Genomic DNA, 20685 nt, shown 5'->3' with positions numbered 1-20685 from the left:
ATAACGAAAGTGACATGGAGTAATGCAGAGAGTGCCTTTGAGCATGTGAAGAGCTTCCTTCATTATAGAAGTTAACCATGGTTCTGTGTTTGAAGTGGACCAGTTCCAGTTCTTTTAATTTTTACTGTTGCCCTGATTTCGCTAAAGGTGGAAGGGGTCTGATATGGAGCTTGTGGATTTCACAAGCTCTCTCCCCTTCAAACACTGATGCAAGCCATACCTGGGATTAGAGAGATCTTATAGTCCTTTGTTTTTCTCATTCCACTGACTAGGCAAGTTCATAGGGATTGAGCAGTATGAGAGCTCTGGAAGCACCAGGCACGAGGAGACTTTTGAGTCAGGCTGGTCAGATGACTTGGACCAGGAAGAGGAAGAGAAGAGGTTTTGCTCCATGTTGGAGCAGCTCGAAGCATCCCAGGTCTTTGAAGAGTAAGTTGGAACTTTCCAACCTGTGCATGTTTATTACAGTGGTACTTTGGTTTAAGAACAGCTTAGTTTATGAACAACTTGGATTAAGAACACTGCAAACCCAGAAGTAGGTGTTTTGGTTTGTGAATTTTGCCTTGGAAGTAGAACATGTTCCACTTCCTGTTGAGTGTGTTCCATTTGTAAATTGAGTCCCACGCTGCTATGGGAAAGCACACCTTGGTTTAAGAATGGATTAAGTTCGTAAACCAAGGTACCACTGTATTACGATTGCTGTTGCTATCTTTAGGAAACTTGTTTCGCAGAAGCATTGCTTTGACCCTTTCTATCTATCATGTCCTCTTCATTAATATGCATGTGCTATGTTTTCCTGGGTTGCACTGCTACAACAGGAATGGGGAACCTGTGGTCTTCCAGATGATGTTGGGACTAGCATGAGTAGCAGTGGACTAGTAGAAAGGGATGGGTGTATTAGGAGCATAATAAGGCTCGGACAAAATCACATGGGGGAAGAGATTCTCCAACAGTGTATACATGTTCAGATGCATCTTTACTTTTTAAGATGAGGACTTTTGACCTCTTATTTCCTGGATTTTCTCATCTCAGGGAGGGATGACTAGGAGGCTTAACTATAACGTACTTTAAAATAAGTTCTTTATAGCCTGATTGGTGCAAGGACTATGCTTATCTATTACTCTCAAGCTGATAAACTTTACTGTTTGTCTTTACTCCAGTCAGAACGAGGTTCAGGAGCTCTGGGCTCAACTCCGGAAAGAAAAGCCAGAACTCCTAACCAGTTTTGAAGAATTTCTCTTTCACATTTCCTCATATGTCAGGGACATACATCACGAGAAGGAATCGATTGAGCAGGCGTTGAAACGGTAAGCAGTTTCTGGACATCATGTGACTACGCCATAGAAAGTGCAATGCAGTCTTAGGATGCTGTAAGTGGGAGGGAAAGTTTCACTCAGCATCCACAAGAGGATTTGTGAATGCCAAAGAAGGAGGTGGAAGTGTCCAAAAGCCTTCAGTGGGACCTATTACTCTATGAATATTTTCTTCCTCTATAGCCCAATCACACCTGCAGCAAACAGGCTGTGCACACAGTAAAATTTTGTCTGTATCCAGTGTGCTTCCACCACTAGTTTAGGAAGCGGTGTACACACAGTGTTAGCCACGATCCACTTCCATCTGGTACTTATCCTGTCATTGCTTTTGAAATACTGTTTTGATATGTTTTCCCACAACGCCCCCTCTCCAAAAAAACCCAAAAACCTTCCCCAGCTTCAACCCAGATTGGGGAAAAGAACAGACTAGCTGCTTTTTAAGCTAGTAATGTGTACACAGCCTTAGTCTAACCTTAAGCAGCATGAGCAGTTGGGTTGCAAAAGTTTCCTGAGAAAATGTTCTCAATGTGCAGCTTTTTAAGCCTTTCTGGCGCCCCCTAGTGCCAGAGGATTTCCATATCAATACTCAAGTTCCTGAAAAGTGAGACAGCACATCTTATGTTAGCTGAGACGTATTTATTTTCTCTCAGTGGAGAGGTAATTCTCTCTCTCTCCCCCTCCCCCCAATCTCCCCCCTCCTCCCACTTTGTCTTTACACTGTATCTGTTCCTTGCATTTCATCCCTCTTGCTCTGTGCTTTTAGGAGGGAGGTAGACCATGACCGCGAAATCAGGTGCCTTTATGAAGAAATGGAGCAACAAATCAAAGCAGAAAGGGAACGGCTGCTGAACCAGGTAAACACCTCATTCCTTCACTCTCAGGATGCCTGAGCTGGACACTGAGCTCAGTTGCTAAATCAATGAGCCACATCCTTGCAAAGTGCTGGAGATTTATTTTTATGCTGAACGTTGGAGTGAAGAAAAAAAAAGGAAAAGCACCAATTTATCTGCTTTTTGCAGGGATCAGTGAAGCATGAGAAGAGCAGCTTGCTTCAGAAAGAGCTGCAGAGCAAAGAACAAGAATTTGAGAAGATGCTATACCACCAGAAAAAGGTGACTTGGAGGGGGTGCCCCTTGTTTCTTTTGCTTGAATTTGGATTTTACCCTCTGCATTGTCTACACAGGTCCCGTTGAACTGGCTGGCGGTGTCTTTTGACACCAAAGTCATCGCTTCTTACACATGTACAGGGCTAGAGCTGGATTTGGGCTCTTGTGCCTGAGATGCCACCTTAGCCCCAGCTCCTGCTGGTTCCTGTTGGTGTTACAAGAAAAACCAGTGCCAAAAGCCTTCATTGTAGGGAAAGAGACAGCATTGCATACTCCGCAGTGACCAGCTGTTTCACTTCTGCAAATCACGGGAAGCCCTGAAGTGATGAGTAGACATATGCGAGTGCCCCCCAGTATATAAGCTACTTTAGGGAAGGGAAATTCTTCTCACTGTTCTCCTCCCCACCCCCACCCCATCAGCACCAGACAGACTAGGTGCGCTCAAGTAGGAAAAACTCAAATCCTGTATGCACCAGCTGTCAGGGAGGCTGTGCCCTGTAAGGTGGGGAGCAAGTAATTTTTTGGAGTGGCTCCTTGGCCCAGTATAGGAGCTGCCTGTGATTATTTTATCTCTCCAACCTTATTCATCCCTAGTTAGCAGGACCAGTGGTCAGGGATGATGGGAATTGTAGTCCCAAAACAGCTGGAGACCCAAGTTTGGGAAACACTGCTCTGCCCACTCGCGCGCACACACACACACACACACACACACACACACACACACACTCATTATGTCTAGTAGCCATTAGCCATTTATAGCTTTATCCTCCAGGAATTTTTCTAATTCTCTTTTAATGGTCACCACCACCACCGCTTCTCGTAGATGTAAATTCCATAATTTAACCTTGCACTTTGTGAAGAAGAACTTCTTTTCTGGCTGCCTTGACTCTCCCATGCTTCAGCTTCCCTGAATGATGTTGGATTCTGGTAATCTATGAGGGAGCAAAAAATTATATTCTCTTTCTCCGTACTGTGCATTATATGAAGCATCTTGCGTCATGGCCCCACCACAACCACTGTCCTTTCCCTGACAAACTAAAAAACCCTGAGCATTGTAACCTCTTCTCGTAGAGGAGTTGCTCCAGTTCACCAATAATTTGGCTTGTCCTTTTCTGCACCTTTAGATTCATCTGTACAGTCCCGCTTGAGGCTTATCTACACAGAAGATAATTGTTTCTGTCACGGGAGTTCATGGTGCTGTGCCAAGTTCCTTCCAGGATTTTAAACCTTCAGCTGTGAGGGCCCTTTTAGCTTGCTGCCCCACTTGCAAAGCACACAGTGTCCTCCTTTAACCTCCAAGGCCCACAACCTTAGTATGTGATGCCAGCACCATTCATGTTTTAGCTCCAAAGAGGTGACTCCACCTCCACCAACCCAAGGAAGGCCATCTGCTCTGTTTGCACATGACGTTATCATCGTGCCATAATATCCTCTTATAGGAATGCGGCTGAGAGATAACACTGTGTAATTTGCGTTATTGGTGCAGTTTGGGTAAGTCCAGTGTCAGTATTTGCTCTGGGTTGTTTAAAAACTAAAGAGCAGTTACGCTGGGGTAAAACAACAGAGAGGAGATTAAGAATTCCCCCATATGGGTTTTCTCAGTTCAGGGTCCCTTCCAACTCTTCAATTCTATGACTCTGAGGTTATCCACTCATGTGACCAACAGGCATATAGATTAGGACCACAAAAGACCACTTCACAATAGGGAATGAAAATGCAGCTAGAAGGTCTTCGGGGTATTGATACCATGGTAATTACTGTACCCCTGCAGTGCAGGAATCTCAGCTAAAGCATCCATGACAGATGGCCCCCCCAACCTCTGCTTATAAACCTCCAATTTACCACCTTCCAAGGGAATCGCTTCCACTGTCGAACAGTCCTTACTGTGAGAAAGTTCTTCCTGATGTTTAGTTGGAATTTCCTTTCTAGTAACTTAAATCCATTGGTTCAGGTCCTTAACATGTTATCGTTATTAATGTACTTGAATGCATTGCAGCTAAAAAAACCTCACAGATGTATTGCTCTGCTTTCTGTTTTCCTTTGTACAACTTTTTTTTTAATTTAACATATTCTTATTCTGCCTCCCCTACAGCTCAAAGCTGCTTGCAGACACTGGCTACTGATGCCTTTGTACTTTTGGTTTTTCAGATCTGTTCATCTTGATTTCTTACATATTTTTAGCTGGAACATCAGTTACAGTCCCAGAGCTCAGAGCAGCTGGAAATGCGGGTGCAAAATGAGAGGCTGAAAATCTTGAACGACAATCTCCTGGACCAACTGGAGAGAAGCAAATGGGAGCTGGAGGTAGCCCGAGGTCACCTGCAACAGCTTCAGAAAGACGCCCAGCTAGAGCAGGAACAGAAAAACAGGTGTGTTGGGGTGGGGCTGTAGAACATGCAATGAAAAGTGCCAGTTGCTTTTGCTGTGTAATGCTGGTTTACGCTAATTAGTTAATCAGTGGGACTACAGAATGTAGAAATGAATAGCAATAATATGTGGCTACTGCAAACTGCAGAACTGGCACTGTTTACAGGCGCCACATAATACAGTGGTACCTCACAAGACGAATGCCTCGCAAGACGAAAAACTCGCAAGACGAAAGAGTTTTTCGTTTTTTTAGTTGCTTCGCAAGACGAATTTCCCTATGGGCTTGCTTCGCAAGATGAAAACGTCTTGCAAGTTTGTTTCCTTTTTCTTAAAACCGTTAATACCCAGGGTACATTGCTTGAAGAGGTGCTTCGGAAGACGAAAAATTCACAAGACGAAAAAAACTCGCAGAACGAATTAATTTCGTCTTGCAAGGCACCACTGTACCTGGTTTGCATTTGTAAAAAATTGATCTTTTGGTGTGGCAGCACCTACATTTTTGAACTCTCTGACTATTGACATCAGACAGGTCTCTTCACTGTACTCTTTTCAGCGCCTGCTAAAAGTGTTTTTGTTTAGGCAAGCCTTACCCAAATATGTAGACAACCACCTTGAGGTAGTTTTTGTTGTTGTTTTACAATCAAGTGTTACATTATTTTTATAAAATAAATTAAAGAGGGTCTGTAAGCATGAACACTTTCTAGCTTCCAGGACTGAGTTAAAGGATTAGAACATGCATGATGTTTTTATTCTCTTCCACAATTCTACTTCCTATGTGGCCTTGAGTTAGTAACATGATTTCTTTTCTCTCTGTCAGGGGTAGCTAATGTTGTGCCATTTAAATGTTCTTGGACTTCGGTTCCCATCAGCCCCAGTCAGCATGGACAAGGATCAGGGATGATGGGAGATGGAGTCTAACGATACCTGGAAGGTAGCACATTGGCTATCCCTGATCTGTGTAAACTAGAGATAAAAATCATTTTCCTGGTTACGTTTCCTAGAAGACCATGATAGAAATGGCTCGGAAAGCAAGCCCCACAGCAATTCATAAAAGGTCAATCCAAATCTTGTATTGTCAAAACCACGGCTCCTACCAGTCTGAGAACAAACAATGTGGCAAACAATAACACTGATCTCCACAGCAATCAGTCAGATGTATGATGTCACTGCAAATTGTATGATGTCACTGCAAATTGGGCAATCCTTTGCTTTATTGAAGAGTAAATCTACTTTCTAATACTGAATTGGCCAAAACATGACTTCAGTTATAAACCGGGATAAGAATTTGGACGTAACGTCTGCAGAACAATAGGATCCCAGTAGGCAGATCTTCTGCCACCTTTTCTCCTCAGATAGAAAGTCCCAAATGGTACAGGGTTGTTATTTTTAGTAATAAAAAAAAATCTAGAGCTGATGTAGGCATTTTAACTTAAATACGCAGTATGCACAGTAAACATTCTTATTATTTTGAACTGTATGCAAACATAGACTGATGGCTCATTTTTAACAGGAAAGGCTACTTTGGGAGGTGGAGTGATTTGGGAGGTGGAGTGATTGGGGAGCAGAGCAGTGTGGTGGGTGCAAAAAGGGTACATGTAAATTTGGTCCTCAGCTGGAATTTCTCTTGGAAACCAAGAGAATGATATTTTGCATCCGCAAGTCATGGAGAGCAAGAATGGGAGTCAGCTCCTAACCCAGTGTTAATTTAATTAGTCCACCCTCTGCTCTCGATTGCTACCAGCAGCTTTGGCATTTGGGTCATATTATCAACGTTTGCACAGGACAAAACTTGTAACCCTTAAAACATTAACCCCCCCTTCCCCTTTTAAATGTAGGGATGTGTTCAGAGTCTCTAAGAATATGCAGAAAGAAAAGAAAAGCCTCCTGCGACAACTGGAACTGCTCAGGTAAAGGTGGGGGCATCTGCCTTGAGGGCTTGTTCACGTGTATAGGAGATATAGAATAAAAAAGCTCCTTGGTGTTAAGTCAGCTATTCAAACAAAACCAGCGGAATTGGCCAGACCCACAGGGCTGCCACTTGACCTAAGCAGCAAGCTGTACAGGGGCCGGTGCTTTGGGTGATTCAGGTCCCATGTAGCAATAGATGGTGCTAAAGTAATGTCTGAGAGCAGCACCAAAGCCATTTCTGCAGTGAAGATTTAGGCCACAGGAAGCTTCTGTGAAACCTGAATGGGGATTTGTGGTTGTGAAAAGGAGTGGTCTCTTCCCCTTTCTCACTTCTCTTTGAGGATTGTTAGTTCCCTACCACAGTATGTGTAGAGCAACTGCCACCGCTTACCTCTGTGTATCTTTCTTTCCTTTGGAGCAGGGAGATGAACAAGAAACTGCGAGACGAGAGAGATGCCTTTGAAGCCAAGAAGCTGGTTAGTCTGAGAAAGAAAATTCTAATCCCCCGTCGCCTCCCCTTTGCAGCTTGCTGTTGTTGCCATCACTTGGGGTCATTTCATTTACAGGGGGGGCATTGACTGAGAAACCCTGTAGTGCCTGCATGTGGACTTATTATTATTTTTTTAAGAGAGAGCTGCACATTTTTAAACCAGGCAATTACAAAGGGGGCAATAAGGACTGCTGGCTCCTGACTCTACAAGAAAGCATTTACAGTTGGGTGTCCCTCCAAACTGGAGGGGGAGAGAATGTTTTGCATATCCTGAACTTCGTACAGTAAGGCTTCCATTCAGAGGAACCGTAGCTGAATGTCCATGTTTTAAGGCTGAGCCATTACCATCTAGCCTGGAGAAGGCCCAGTTACGTTCTTTCTCTTCCCACCACCACCATTCTGCAGAGTAGTCTGGAATTCATCTCTGGAACCGCCTTGCCTCATTCCAGCCTATAGTTCTTCTGCTATATCACCTTGTGCCTGTATCCTTCTAGGCTTCCATTGTCACGCAGCCCACAATTAAGAGACTGAAAACAAGATGTCTTTTTGTCTGTTTCTGCCTCTTACTTTGGCCTGCTCCTGGAATGGGCCTTTTCCATCCCTGGGCAGTTTGTTTTTGGTAGGAGAGATGTAATGTCCACGAAACATACCACTTAGTAGATTTGATCGTAGACCAGCGAGGCAGACAACCAAAATGTGAAGATGAGCCAAAAGACCTCTTGCGGCTGATTTCCCTGCTTCACAAATGCAGGGCAGGAATGAAGTATAAGGGGGGGGGGCGTATGCTGATCAGCTATCTAGTCTTTAGTGTTGTACAAGCGTAGGGTGCAGGAATGTTTTTATTGAAGCTGCTATGTATGTTTTTGTGTAAAAAGGAGAGGGAAGTTTCCAGTGCAATGTTCTAATCTTTGGGTATGATTGTGCAAACATCTGTGCACCTGTCTGTCTGTCCATGGGTGGCCCACCCTGTTTTGCCATCTGAGGGTGAAACGAGGTGTCCCTCCCCAACACACACTGCTGCTGCCTCCCCACTGAAGCCTTTCTTACCTAGGAGTGGAGAGAGAGCAACTGCAAAGCTGAGCAAGTGTGAGCTGTTCTACAAAGCTTTTCTGCAGGCCTAGAAGGGAGCGTTCCAGCTGCAGTGGAAGTGGTGGGGCAGGCGGAGAGCCGGTGGGGCACCGCCTGTTGTGTTTCCACCACCAGAGGTGGCTTCTTTACCTTGCCTTATGAGTGGGCTGGCTCTCCGGCTGTCCCACGACTCATCTTTCTGATTACTAGGCCTGTGGCTGCATCTCCAGATAAATCTGGGGGCATGTGATCTCCATAGTCTCAATGAGATCATTAAATGCAGCAGAAGCAACAGGGAGAAACTGTCTTCTGCAGCTGCAGTTCAGAGAGAGCAATGCAGTGAGTTCTCAGATCCCATTTGGCACTTTAATGTCTTTTTTGAAGAGCATCCCTTTCATGCGGCACCACGGGATACGTTTTAGAACTCTTGAGTGGGGTCGCACTGAAAGCAATTTACAGTATGGCATGGAGGGACGTGGAGAGACTTCATATGGACATAAATTGGTTTTTCTTCACATGTCAAAGTAGCCGCTGGATTGTCCCTTTGACAGTCTGCTATATCTGTTCTCTAGTGGAATATGGGCTCCAGGCAAGCTACAATGGCTTTTGTTGTCTGATCCTCTTTGAAAAGTAAATATTAATGAGATGGAGGTTCTGTTGGATGCAGGGAAGAAAGGCACCCACCACTCTTCATGCAGATTGCATCTGATGTGGGAATTCAAAAAGAGCAAGCTTTTGATCTGCATACAGTCATTCTGCAGATTTAAAGAACTGGTTTAGTGCAGAAACAAATAATATAATACTGTGGACTGTGCTTGGATAAAGGCAGGTTGCATGGGTTAGAGTTAGCACATCAGACTCTTGAAGTAAAATGTAAACCTTCAGTTAATGGAAAAAAGGATCCTTATTTGTTTCTATTTTTTAAACATCCCCCCTTTTTTCTGAACCTCAGTCTTGTATCAAGATGTACCAACTACAGCTATGCTGGAGGAACTGGAATGAAGGAAGTTGAGTTCTAATTTTTCTAGTAGAAAAAATATGTTGCATTATGTTCCTGTCAACTATATATGCGCGCGCGCGCACACACACACACACACACACACACACACACACACACCTTGATATCTGCTCATGCTAACTGTAATTTGCAGCAATCTTTCCATTGCAAGAGTGTGCAGTAGAATAGTAAAAAAACAAAAGATGTCTGTTTGCCTTAGTTAAAAAAAGTATGGTGTTTCTAGAAGGCTTTTTCTATCATCAAAGAGAATTATCAAAGAGAAAAGAAGTCTGCTGATGAAGCAGCAACTTCCTGTCTTGAAGCCTCTTGATGATGGGCCCTTTGTATATTTCTCTTTTGTCCAAGACTGCAATGCTTGTGTCTGTCTGTTGGAGCATCTGCAGGCTGTTGCTTTTTTAAGATAGAGAAGAGCACAAACTCCAATGCACACTTGGGGTATACTGGCATAATGTAGATCTGGTGAGGTTTTTGGTTTTAAAGCCTGAAGGGCCTTCCTAGCCTGGTGTTTCTGTTGTCGTTAGATTTGCAACTGTACTGTTTTTTAGCTAGAGATTCCTGGTTGGTAGTCAGTACCAGTCTTCATTCACTGTGACATAATGATGGACCAATCAGGTTGCCAGAGTTTAACAGTGCATCGTTCTGTAGGAGAGATATCTGGCTTGTTCTTGCTTGCACGTTTATGGCAGTTTGCCAGCGCTGCAAGACATATTTCCAAGTCTGCTTCAACATATAACAGGGAGACCTTGCAATAGTGAAGTATTAAAATCTTCTAAATATGCCAAGACTGTTTATGCATAAATACCAGCACTGGAAATCATTTGGCACTGTGAGGGAGAAGGCCAAACTAGACGAAACATGGGAGAAATCTGAGTGGATCCATGCACACTTAAATGGGAGGAAATGCCCTGCTGGATGAAGAGCTTGAACTTTGATTTTGGTTTCTGCCAAAATCTTTAATGCTTCAGTCAGCACAGTACATAGGCAAGACAAGAGTTAAAAGGCACAGCAGGTGCCTTGCATGGCGAAGTGCAGCTAAGACATTGATCCAGCAGGTGATTTGCCCCCTGCCTCATCCTTTTGAAGAGATTGCAATGGGCATATCTGAGTTCTCAGATTGGACCAAGCAATCAGGCACTCCAGGCCTAGTCTAATTTGCTCACAGATGCTTCTAAAAGCATTTCAAAAGAGTTTTCCAACGTTTACTCTAGTAAGGCCCTGAGATACTGTGCAAAACTAGGACAGTTGAAGCACAGTGTGGAAACTCTGCTGATACCTTTCCAAGTTCCAAGGCTGCAGAGGACTACTCGGCTCCTTGCATCTTCTTTTCCTCTGCCAATCCCTTCAGGTCCCCAGTTGTTCATTAATCCGGATTACCACCCTAAACATTCTGAAGTTAATTTTGAAATTGATATTTGAAAACATCGTGCCTTGAGCTTCTGCATTTTGTACTGCGCTTGGTTGTACCGCTGTGTGTTATGAATGGAAACTGAGTTTCCCCAAGTCCATACATCCACAAGTTTTGGAGGGAGTTGCGTGCCATGTACAATCTGGTCCTTTGTGTGTCCCTTAATGAGAAACCTGCATGCACCTTCCAGAAGTCTAGGAACCGGTCTCCAGGTACAACCCATTCATCACGGGTCTAGTTACAGCATATGTGTCTTTGGTATGTGTTTACAACAACCATTGTGATGGCAAAATACTGCAGAATTCATGCTGTTGTTGGAATGTGAGCCTGTGATCCAGACTTCCATAATAAAATGCCATGCACCCTGTCATCGTTCTCATCAAATATTTCATGCTTGTGTGTTCTGTCATTATAATGCAATATTCCTTTATCGTCTGTTTTTAAATGCCAATGTTACACTGAGCCAATAAAAGCTGGCAAGAGCTAGAGAAATAGCCAGGAAACAATTGCCTCTTTTGTGCTCATATTCCATTGCGTAAAGTGTTTCTTTTGTATGACTGTATTATGACAGACCATTTAGAGGTCCAATCAGATGGTTAAGACTGGGTTCTGAGTCTGCCCAAAGCACACAATAAAACCCACTTGAATGAAACAACTAATATATTTATGAATAATCTTTCGATTCATCATTCTAAACCGTATTCAGCACAATAAATGTCCCATCATGATTAATCTGTTGTGAGCGATCCACACAACTTTGGAAGCAGGGTGCAGAACTGTTACATCTCTGGGATGCATTTTAAAGCTGGGAAATTGTACTTTCATCCTGAGAATGCATTCTTTGTTATTGGAATTTAAATTTTAAATATAAATAACAAGTGGGGTACTGAAGTAAGTTGAGTACTTTCTGTATGCCAACCCCAAAACTGAAAAACCTTTTAATGTCTCATCAGCCACAAAATGTCAGCTCCTGGGGTAATCTTGACTAACTGTTGGAGAGCCTCTCCCAAAGTGACATGGTGGTTGTTTTTTCTTAATTTACTTAGATGACAGATTCCAAATTGCTCTCTCTAATTTTCAGGCACTTGAAAGCGAAAGACCCCTCTTGAAGAAGGGGTCAGCGATAGGCAAATACCTAGTGGAGGAGAAGCCAGTCAAACGGTCAGAGCTGAATATGTTGTGTTGTGTCCCACTGCATGCTGTCGGTCTGTAGTCACCACAGTCGGTCTGTTGGGGCACACTGTTCTCTCCCTTTCTCCTCTTCAACTGAACTAAGGTTGAGGCAATGGGTGTCCTTGGGGAATTGCCCTTTGATGAACTTGGGACTGTGGGGCACTGGTGACTGAATGAGACTGTGTAGGTGGGTAGGAGGGGGTGAGTCTAATTTTGATAACAAGGAGATTCAACATATACACACCCTCAAGTTTCCTACATTGCATGCATTTAGAGGAGGGGCAGAAAACCATAAGCAAAGTTATTTCACACATTTCTGAACTATGTGAACAGCTTTGGCCTCCTTTGGGATGGTAATATATAAATATAGAGCACAACTAGATAGGCATATTGGATAATCAAGGTAGATTGCCAAAACTTATGAGCATTGCCTCTGGCCCTGTCCACACCTCCACATGTTAACTGTTCATTTGTTTTGTTCATGCATTCATTTCTGTGGGTGTTGACACTTCTTGGAGCCCCTCCAAAAGTACAATTCTCAGTGTCCCATCTAGTGGAGCCCCAAGAGGCAAAACTAATTTAAAAACCAGCATACATTTGTAGTGTGGATATGCCTTAAGGATTCTGGAACCCATTGATATACCTGCTGCTGCTCCTCTCCTCCCTCCTCACATTTTAAGACTGTTGGTTTCCTGTCCTCATCAGTGCTGACGTTACATAAAAGTGTGGGTAAGTTTTCTGTAAATGCTGATGTTGATTGTGCTGATGCTTTTGGACATTTCTTCCCATCATTTGTGTGCCTTGGCACAGGCAGCTTGCTCCAGGAAGTACTCCCCTTGTCCTGCCAAAAGATTTTTATTTGGAAGAGAAAAACTGTAAACTCTTCCTGACCAACACTGCCAGTTTGAAGCAGGGAAGAGGAATCAATTCATCTGTGGAGGAATATGTGGTTCTTAGGAAAACAGAGAGGCAGGAAACAGGAAATGTTGGGAAGCCAAAGTCTCTGATGAAGACCAGCACAATCCAGAGAGAAAAGACCAACAGACCTAATTATCTTCATTTATCACCAAGTAGGGTGCCCACTGGTAATGAAACTGTGGTGAGTCTAGCTGGCGGTGGGGTGGGGAATACTAACCTTATGTATTGTCTTTTTGTTATTGAATCTTGAATCATTTGTGGGCTTTTTTGTGTATACTAAATGGCCCATCCTGACTTCAAGTTGGAGTCCACAGGTCACGCTGGGGTATAGGAAGGAAGAGTGGCATTTCAGTACCTTGGAGAGCTCCAAGTGAGCAACTTGCTCAGGAAAAAGCTGAAGCTTGACTGCAACCTTATAACTCCTATAGCCCAGGTTACCTACCTCTCCTGTCTACTTCCCTGCCTGTGACTTTTTAAAACGAGGACCTCCTGGCCTGGAGATGAGTCCTTCTGCATCTGACAGTGGCAGGCATTGTGGAATGGGATGTACTTGGTTCCTTGCATGAATCAGGCTCATGGGAGTGGCCATGAAGTTCCCTGTGTTTAGGGTCCACAGGTTGACAACCATCACCCCGGGTTCAGAATTGGTAGCCTCGTTCTGTTCTTCAGCCAGTATAGCAGCCACAGCCTCAATTGATTCAGTCTTCCAAGAATCGTTTAGGGCCAGGGACATGACAATTAGCTTCCTGCACTAATATGCATATTATATTCCCAGTAGCAATTATATTTTCTAATTTTGAAGTGACACTGAACAGAAATGCTAAGGAGAAAAACAAGAAAATCCATCAGCAAAACCTTTGGAAATTTTTTGTTTACCTCCTGTATCTATTCAGGGCCAAATGTTGCAAAGCAGGTGGATATTTTTAAAATTGCTCTTCAGTCTTTGCTTCCTCCCATATGGTATAGTCTGAAAACTGTTTCAGCTAGGTGAATATTAACAGGCTCTGTACATATATTTTGTACTCCAGGTGAGATGGGGAAAAGGCCATCACTTCACTATAGGGGTGACATGAATGACTGGATCAGGAGATCCCACATTTATTTAAACACATTATCTCCCTGATAGTGTGAGGTTAGAATTGCTGGACCATGTGAGCTTGAGTGTTATACCTGATCTTTATGCAGATGCTTTCTAGGCAGTGAGAAGTGGGGATAATATCTGAACATAGCCTCAGTCTATGCAACTGGTTGTGCAGATATGAACATGGGTATAAATTTGCTCATATTAGCGTTCCCACTGTCTGTTCCTTGCAATGTTTTAAATGCAATTTGTACCCTAGCTCTATAAACTTTTCTTCTTCCTTTTCATTCTTACCTTGATAATGGCTTTTACATCCAGGTATTGGAGCCAGCTAGTTCTTCTCCTGACCATGTCTTCAAAGTAGTGTTTCTTGGTAATTCCGGAGTTGGCAAGAGCACCTTCATCCATCGCTTCTGCTACAATAGATTCCTGGCTGGGATCAGCTCAACTATTGGTAACTGAGGCTCCCAAACTGCAGAAAGGAGAGGCATAAGGGAATTTAAGAAGTGCTTAAGTGAGGCTTGTGCCATGTGCTCAACAACTTCTGCAGCAGAAATATTTGTGAACTACACATCCCCCTTTTCAGTACTACTGTAAACATGGCAATATTCCCCATGGACATTCCACACTATGTATTCCTTTAGCGGTATAATGTTTAAAGTCAACTAACATTGAGGATTTTTAAAATGGTTTTTTTTGGAATAGTTACAAATGGATAAGGACAAGCTAAGTGCTACGATCTGACTAATTCAAATCACAACCAATCAGTCAGAGGCAAGGTTTATATATACCGTGATGCTCTAAAAGGCACAATGGCAGGACGCATGTAGTCTGTTCTTTCACCAGGCCTCTTGTCAAGTCTACTCCTTTGCCGCTGTGATCATGGGACTCTTAACTTTGCTCTGTGGCAGGTAGTGGAGGGGTAGGGAATGGATGAGAGGACTGGTGGAGGGATGGTGATAAGAGCAAATGGTGGCTACTTTCTGTCTTAGTGCCTTAAGAATGTTTAAAGGCATTAACTCCCAAATCCCTACTAACTGATAGCCATTGGGAGGACTCTTAACTTCAAATTGTGGTAGCATACCAGATGCTGCACGTGCTTTCCAAGCAGACAAGAAAATAACCTGCAGCCCACTCTATAAATAATGAACCTATTTGCAAACCCACCCATTTCCCCCCAGCCCTGACCGTCTACTGTTTTCAATAGCACTTTTACTTTGTGATTATGCTTTACAGACTTTTCTGTGGTGCCTTCTTCGCAACAGTACTGCGAAGGAGTTCATTGCCCCCCTTTAACTGCTGGGAACTGCGGCCAAGGGTGCCCTGTCCCAAGCCCAAAGTCATAAAAGGAGTCAAGCAGACATGCTTAACCTGGACTCCCAGATGCAAAGTCCAACTCTGCCCACTGTGCTATCCTGGCCTTAGACTCCTCTTGTTTCTCCTGCAGGCGTTGATTACCAGGTGAAGAACTTGATGGTTGACAACACACAGGTGGTTTTGCAGCTATGGGATACAGCTGGGCAGGAAAGGTAATGGATTTTGTGAGATTTAGATCAGTAAATAGCCCTAAAAGCACACAGTGATAATATGAGGAGACTTGAACCTTCTTCCAAAATTTCCAGATGTTCTTGAACACTAACAGCAATAACTGACTAGTGTAAAACTTCACATATCCAGTACTTTTCTTTTGCATGCAAGACTCTTAGAATCTGGCCACTTACAGTTTTCTTTATATAAATGGAAGTACTGTATGCTGCACACAAACATGTGTAGCAAGTCCTCATGACCAAGGTATGAGTGGGCATTTAAAATAAAACTTCTCTTGGGGAGAGAGCAATTTGAAGCAGAGGGGTGGGTTGGGGGGTCAGGGGAGAAGCAGCTTGAGGAAATATTTTGGACCCAAGGAGTGGGCAAGGCAAAAGGTTGCGTGCTGCTTCCCCTCTCCCAGCACTTATTTCCTCCAAAGTTCCCCCTTATGAAACTGCTGTTTTCTTATACACGTTTGTCATGTTTAGACAAGCCCTCTAGCCTAGGGTTACCAGACATCCCTGGTTCCTGGGGACAGTCCCCGGATTTGCAAATCTGACCCCGGGAAACGTGGCAGCGGCAGCCTCAGCAGCCCAGAGGCAGCCTGGTAGCGCAGTTGATTCTGGCTGGCTTCAGGAGCTGCTCGCTGCCGTGGCGCCCGCCATTTTTCCTTGCCGGAAGTCCCCATATGATGTGTCTTGTGTGCAACACATCATATGGGGACTTATGGAGAGGAAAAATGGCGAGCGCCACGGCAGCGAGCAGCTCCTGAAGCCAGCCAGAGCCAACTGCACTACCAGGCTGGCTCTGGGCTGCTGACTGCCACTGCCACCGCCACTGCTGAAGGAGAACCGGGGACATCCGACAGTACAGATCTCCTTCCCCCTTCCCCCTTTGTTTTGACTGATGGGGGAGGCTTGGGAGTTGTGGACGGCTGGCCGTTGCCCAGTTTTTTAAAAACTGCGCATTTATGTTACACAGGGTGCGAAAGAAGGGCTTTGCACCTTTATACAATATGCATGTGTGCTTGGGCCCAGGGTCTTTTGCCTCACCATCCCCACTACTGACTCCTTGTTGCTACTCAGCTTAAAAAAAAAAAAGTGTCCCGAATTCATTGAAAAAAATCTGGTAACCATACTCTAGCCTCCTTTCTCGCTGGCATGCTAACTTTCTACTTGCAGTGAGTTTTTTGTTGGGGGAGGGGGTTAGAATTCAACATGTATCCTTCCACCTACTTTTCTGAAATGGCACACTCTAAGCAGCTGAGAGAAGGGGGAACACAACTCTACAGGAAATGCAATGGAGACAACCCGGGTCAACATCCAGACCCTTCTTTGCCTAAGTGGCTCTATCCTACCTTTCAACTAAATAATTATTTAAAGGGAGAGCAGCGACCCTGCTCAAAAATGTGTGTAGAGGAATATATACATTAGTTTTGCAGCTGCCTGCTGCAGTGTAAAACTCAGTGGTGACTCATTAGCTGTTGCTGTGATTCAGCGAGATGGGAATAAACCAGGAAGAAAAACAACCTTGATGTATGAGAGATGACAATGAGTGTCAAATGCAGGCCCATGCCATTGAGACAGTCTTTCCTTTTTAAAACCTGTTTTCTCCACCCTTGTTTTAAAGCAGAATCTTCTCTATCTCCAAAGTGAACACAAGGGTCCTTCTTCTTATGGGTGCACCTCTTCCAAGTTAAGGGTGCTTTATGACAGTCATGCCAGCGGCTGTAGTACTTCCACTGATGAGAGGCTTGCTAAAATTGTGCTCCTGGTTTCCATCCAAGCCCCTTAGGACTGTGCCGTTCCTTGTGCTCTTTGCTGCTGGTGGGAGGGGGGAGAGAAACAGCAGGATCAGTCCAGATGACACAGCAACTGTTGCACAAGACCAACTACAGTGGTGCCAAACCTCAATGCTAGGAGGTACACAGGATGCTGCCTTTTGCCAGGGCACACTGTTTGCATAGCTAGCTGAGTATTGCCTATGGCAGGAGTTGCCAACCTTTTTTCAACCTCTGGGAACATTTCAAACTGGAGAAACTGTTGTGGGCACACACCACAACCTATTATATTGGCTGCAATCAAATGCTGTCTTCAAGTCTAATTTCAACAGGGGAAAAGGTTATTGTAGATGCACTCAGTCATCACATAGGGGGCCCCTGGTCTACTCTTGACTGGCAATAGCTCCCCAGAGTTTCAAGTAGATGTCTGATCTTTAACAGGAAATGAAACAAAACATACCAGAAAATGCACCTAGGAACTTCTGCCTGCAAAGAACACATTCTGCTGTTGAGTTATGTCCCCTCTCAAAACTTTTCCTTTGTGATACCTCCTGTTTTGGCACAAGCACTGCTTGGGAAGCTGTTGTCAGCATGTAACCCAATACCTTACCCAGTTGGAAATCCTCAGTTCGTCCAGGCTTCTTCTATGAAGGCCTCAGCTTTCCAAAGGAAACGACTGGAATGTGCTCCATAACCATTTTGTAAGTGGAGACAAGCCTCCATTTTGAGCTGTTAGCAATGAGAAGGCCACACAGAGGGAGTCCAAATCTAGGTTCAGTTAAGAGTAGTGGAATGTCTGCCAAAATACGAATGCATTTAAGGTTCTCAGATTTTGTTTGGCATTAGATTCCAGAGTATTACCAAGCAGTATTTCCGGAGAGTGGATGGCATCCTGGTCATGTATGACGTCACAGCAGAGTGCTCCTTCATGGCGGTCCGAAACTGGATGAGTTGTATTCAGGTCAGAATAAACTTGGAAGGGAACACGGATAACTTGGTCTTTACTGTCCATACCTCTTTTTTTTGATACTGCGGTACTAGCAAATGGTGTCTGTGTGTGGACACACCCCATTCAAGCCACCCGGAGGAAGAAAGTATGGTCCTCCTTACAGCAACAGTCTGGCCCAAGGAGTCTTGATAACAGGGCAACAAATTTGTGGTGATGAGAGCTGGAAATCTTGTGGAGCTTTAGGGCAGAGGGAGCATGTGTGGCTGTGCAGTTAGCCTATTCGTCTACCTGGAGAAAGGTGTAGGAGGAATCCCTGTTGGCTCTAACCTGAGTAAAGGATAGAGCTAATCGAGAAAGAAAAGGGTGCTAGCAAACTAATCTTTCCTTAAATTGAGCCTTTTCTGCTTGGCAGGTAGCCTAACCTTAACAATACTCAGGTATTGACTTTAATTATAGTTGAAGCATGCCAAAAAATATTGAGGCAAAGCATTAACTTGACTCTTCTTTAAATAAAAAATATGATGAGTTTATCCCCAATGTCCCTTATTCAGAACATGCAAATTATTCAGATCCCTAAGAGCACAAATCGGATTGAACCACCTTACTATTTCTTCTCAAAATGAAAGGCACTATGTAATTTATTCTAATAATCATAATCTTTATGGATCACCATTTAACTAGGTTCTAGAACTTTGCTTAGCTATTGTCTAAACTGAAAATGGTCAGGTGTTCTCTAAGTACCCTTATACTCGAGTGCAGGAATTAGCCTCTCTCTCCTTAATTATGAGCACACGCTTCATTGAGCAATGTCTTATGGCTTCTTTTCTTCAGGATGGAATTGAAGATGGTGCAGTGATATTTCTTGTTGGAAACAAAATGGATACAGCAGACAAAGAGGAACCCAAAGTCCCCAGGGCTGAGGGGGAAAGGCTGGCAAAGGTCTGGTTCTCTGTATCTCCCTTTCCTCCTTACACCAATCTCCTTCACTGCTAACAAACTTTATGGCATCTTCCATAACTGATGATAATATTTGGAAATACTTAAGGGAGTTGTTCTGAGCATGAAAATATTTTCTAGGATGGTTCTATACAGAAGGAAGTGAATGAATATTTCAAAGTAGAGGATCTGCCTTGGGAAAAGTCGATCATAAGGCATCACTTTGGAAGCCAGTCTCCTTGCAATCTCAGAGTAAACCTGTTAGGGTTAAGCGTTGGTGACACTGGGAGGTAAATTAATGTGTTTTACAGACATAACAGGACAGTATGAGAATCAGGTATGTGAGAAGTAGGGACCTGGAGGAAAATTCATGCTGCTCAGGGATATGTGTGAATCTGTGCCTCAAGCATTCCTGTGCAAACATTCTTCCAGTAAACTTATTCAAACCTTAGAATGTTACCTTGGGCTTTTGAAGGTTTTGTGAATGGCCCCCAACAAAAAGAACTCAATGTGAGTGAGCTTTGACTCACATAAATTAGGTACCCCATTGAAAATTAGATAGCAAGGAACCTTTAAGAAGACAAGTATCTTCAGTGTTCAGGAAGGTTAACCTTGAATATATTAATGGGTATAGCAAGAAAGGGGGGAAATGTTATTCCAGTGGCAGACTCTGACAATTGTTGATTGAAGTTACTTTCTGCCTTCTTTCCCTCTTTTTGCAGGAATATAAAGCTGTCTTCTATGAGTGCAGTGCAAGGACTGGCTATAACATTCAGGAGCCCATGCTGCACATGGCAAGGTCTGTGCAAACAGTTCCCATAAAACTGGAAAAAGAGCAGAAGCCACTCATCCAGTTGCAGCAAAGTTGCTAGGCTTGGTCCTGGTTAAGCAGCAACAGATGACAAAACATAGCAGTGTGTTGGTTCCAGTTAAACAGTAAGAGTCCAGTGGGTGGAGATAACTTCTTCCTCCGTGTTTTGCAGTTGCCTTGTGTGCTTTCAGCACTGCCACACTGCAAATGTTAGTTAAACTCCATTTATCACAGGGTGGATACTCCGTAGGATGCTCAGATACCATATAGCAGGGCTGGGGAAAATGTGGCTCTCAAGATGCTGTTGGATCCCATCAGCCCCAGCCAGCATGGCCAATGGTCAGAAACAATGGGAGCTGGGGGTCCAGTAACATCTAGAGGCCTTCAGGTTAACAACTCCTGCCATAGAGCTTCACCACCACAATCTCACAAGGCAGAATGTTAGCACTTCATTTTAGTGTTTGGGGAATGGAAGGTTTGTGGGGGAGGTCTATGGCCAATGTAATGATTACATAAGTTCTTAATTCTTTGCTAAGGTTCTGTCTCTTGTTTTTGTCTTGGGAGTTCCTGACAGGAGCAGATCTATGCTGGAGATCTGTCCTGTTGGAAGTGCTGCCTTCCCCTGCCGCTGCTGCCACTCCCACTCCCACTGCCACCACAATACCGGCTGCTGCCACCATTGCCTGCACAGCCCACTCTGCTGCCACTGCATACCCTACCACATCTGGCACTAGTGGAGAAGCAGCAGCACCATTGGTGCTGATTCAGTGAGATCTCACCGAAAATCGTGTGAGATCTTATATACTCCACAAGATATTGCGTGTTTTCAGGCAAG

The 20685-nt window shown here is 44.0% G+C and overlaps 1 protein-coding gene across 7 annotated transcripts in view; it reads left to right on the top strand.

Annotated features, from left to right (window-relative positions):
• The window catches only part of CRACR2B (calcium release activated channel regulator 2B), a 46029-nt gene that overhangs the window by 23752 nt on the left and 1592 nt on the right, over positions 1-20685 (top strand). For all 7 annotated transcript variants that reach the window (XM_081202824.1, XM_081202822.1, XM_081202823.1 and 4 more), the window contains 13 exons: positions 273-429; positions 1161-1307; positions 2077-2167; positions 2333-2425; positions 4601-4788; positions 6622-6693; positions 7116-7170; positions 12663-12947; positions 14166-14301; positions 15295-15376; positions 18001-18115; positions 18935-19042; positions 19762-19838. In XM_081202824.1, the coding sequence (XP_081058950.1) occupies positions 273-429; positions 1161-1307; positions 2077-2167; positions 2333-2425; positions 4601-4788; positions 6622-6693; positions 7116-7170; positions 12663-12947; positions 14166-14301; positions 15295-15376; positions 18001-18115; positions 18935-19042; positions 19762-19838 (1606 nt within the window). The remainder of the gene's footprint in view (positions 1-272; positions 430-1160; positions 1308-2076; positions 2168-2332; positions 2426-4600; positions 4789-6621; positions 6694-7115; positions 7171-12662; positions 12948-14165; positions 14302-15294; positions 15377-18000; positions 18116-18934; positions 19043-19761; positions 19839-20685) is intronic.

Source organism: Podarcis bocagei (genome assembly GCF_964188305.1).
Source record: "Podarcis bocagei genome assembly, chromosome: 1".
NCBI lineage: Eukaryota > Metazoa > Chordata > Lepidosauria > Squamata > Lacertidae > Podarcis > Podarcis bocagei.
This window is presented reverse-complemented; position numbering and strand designations above follow the sequence as displayed.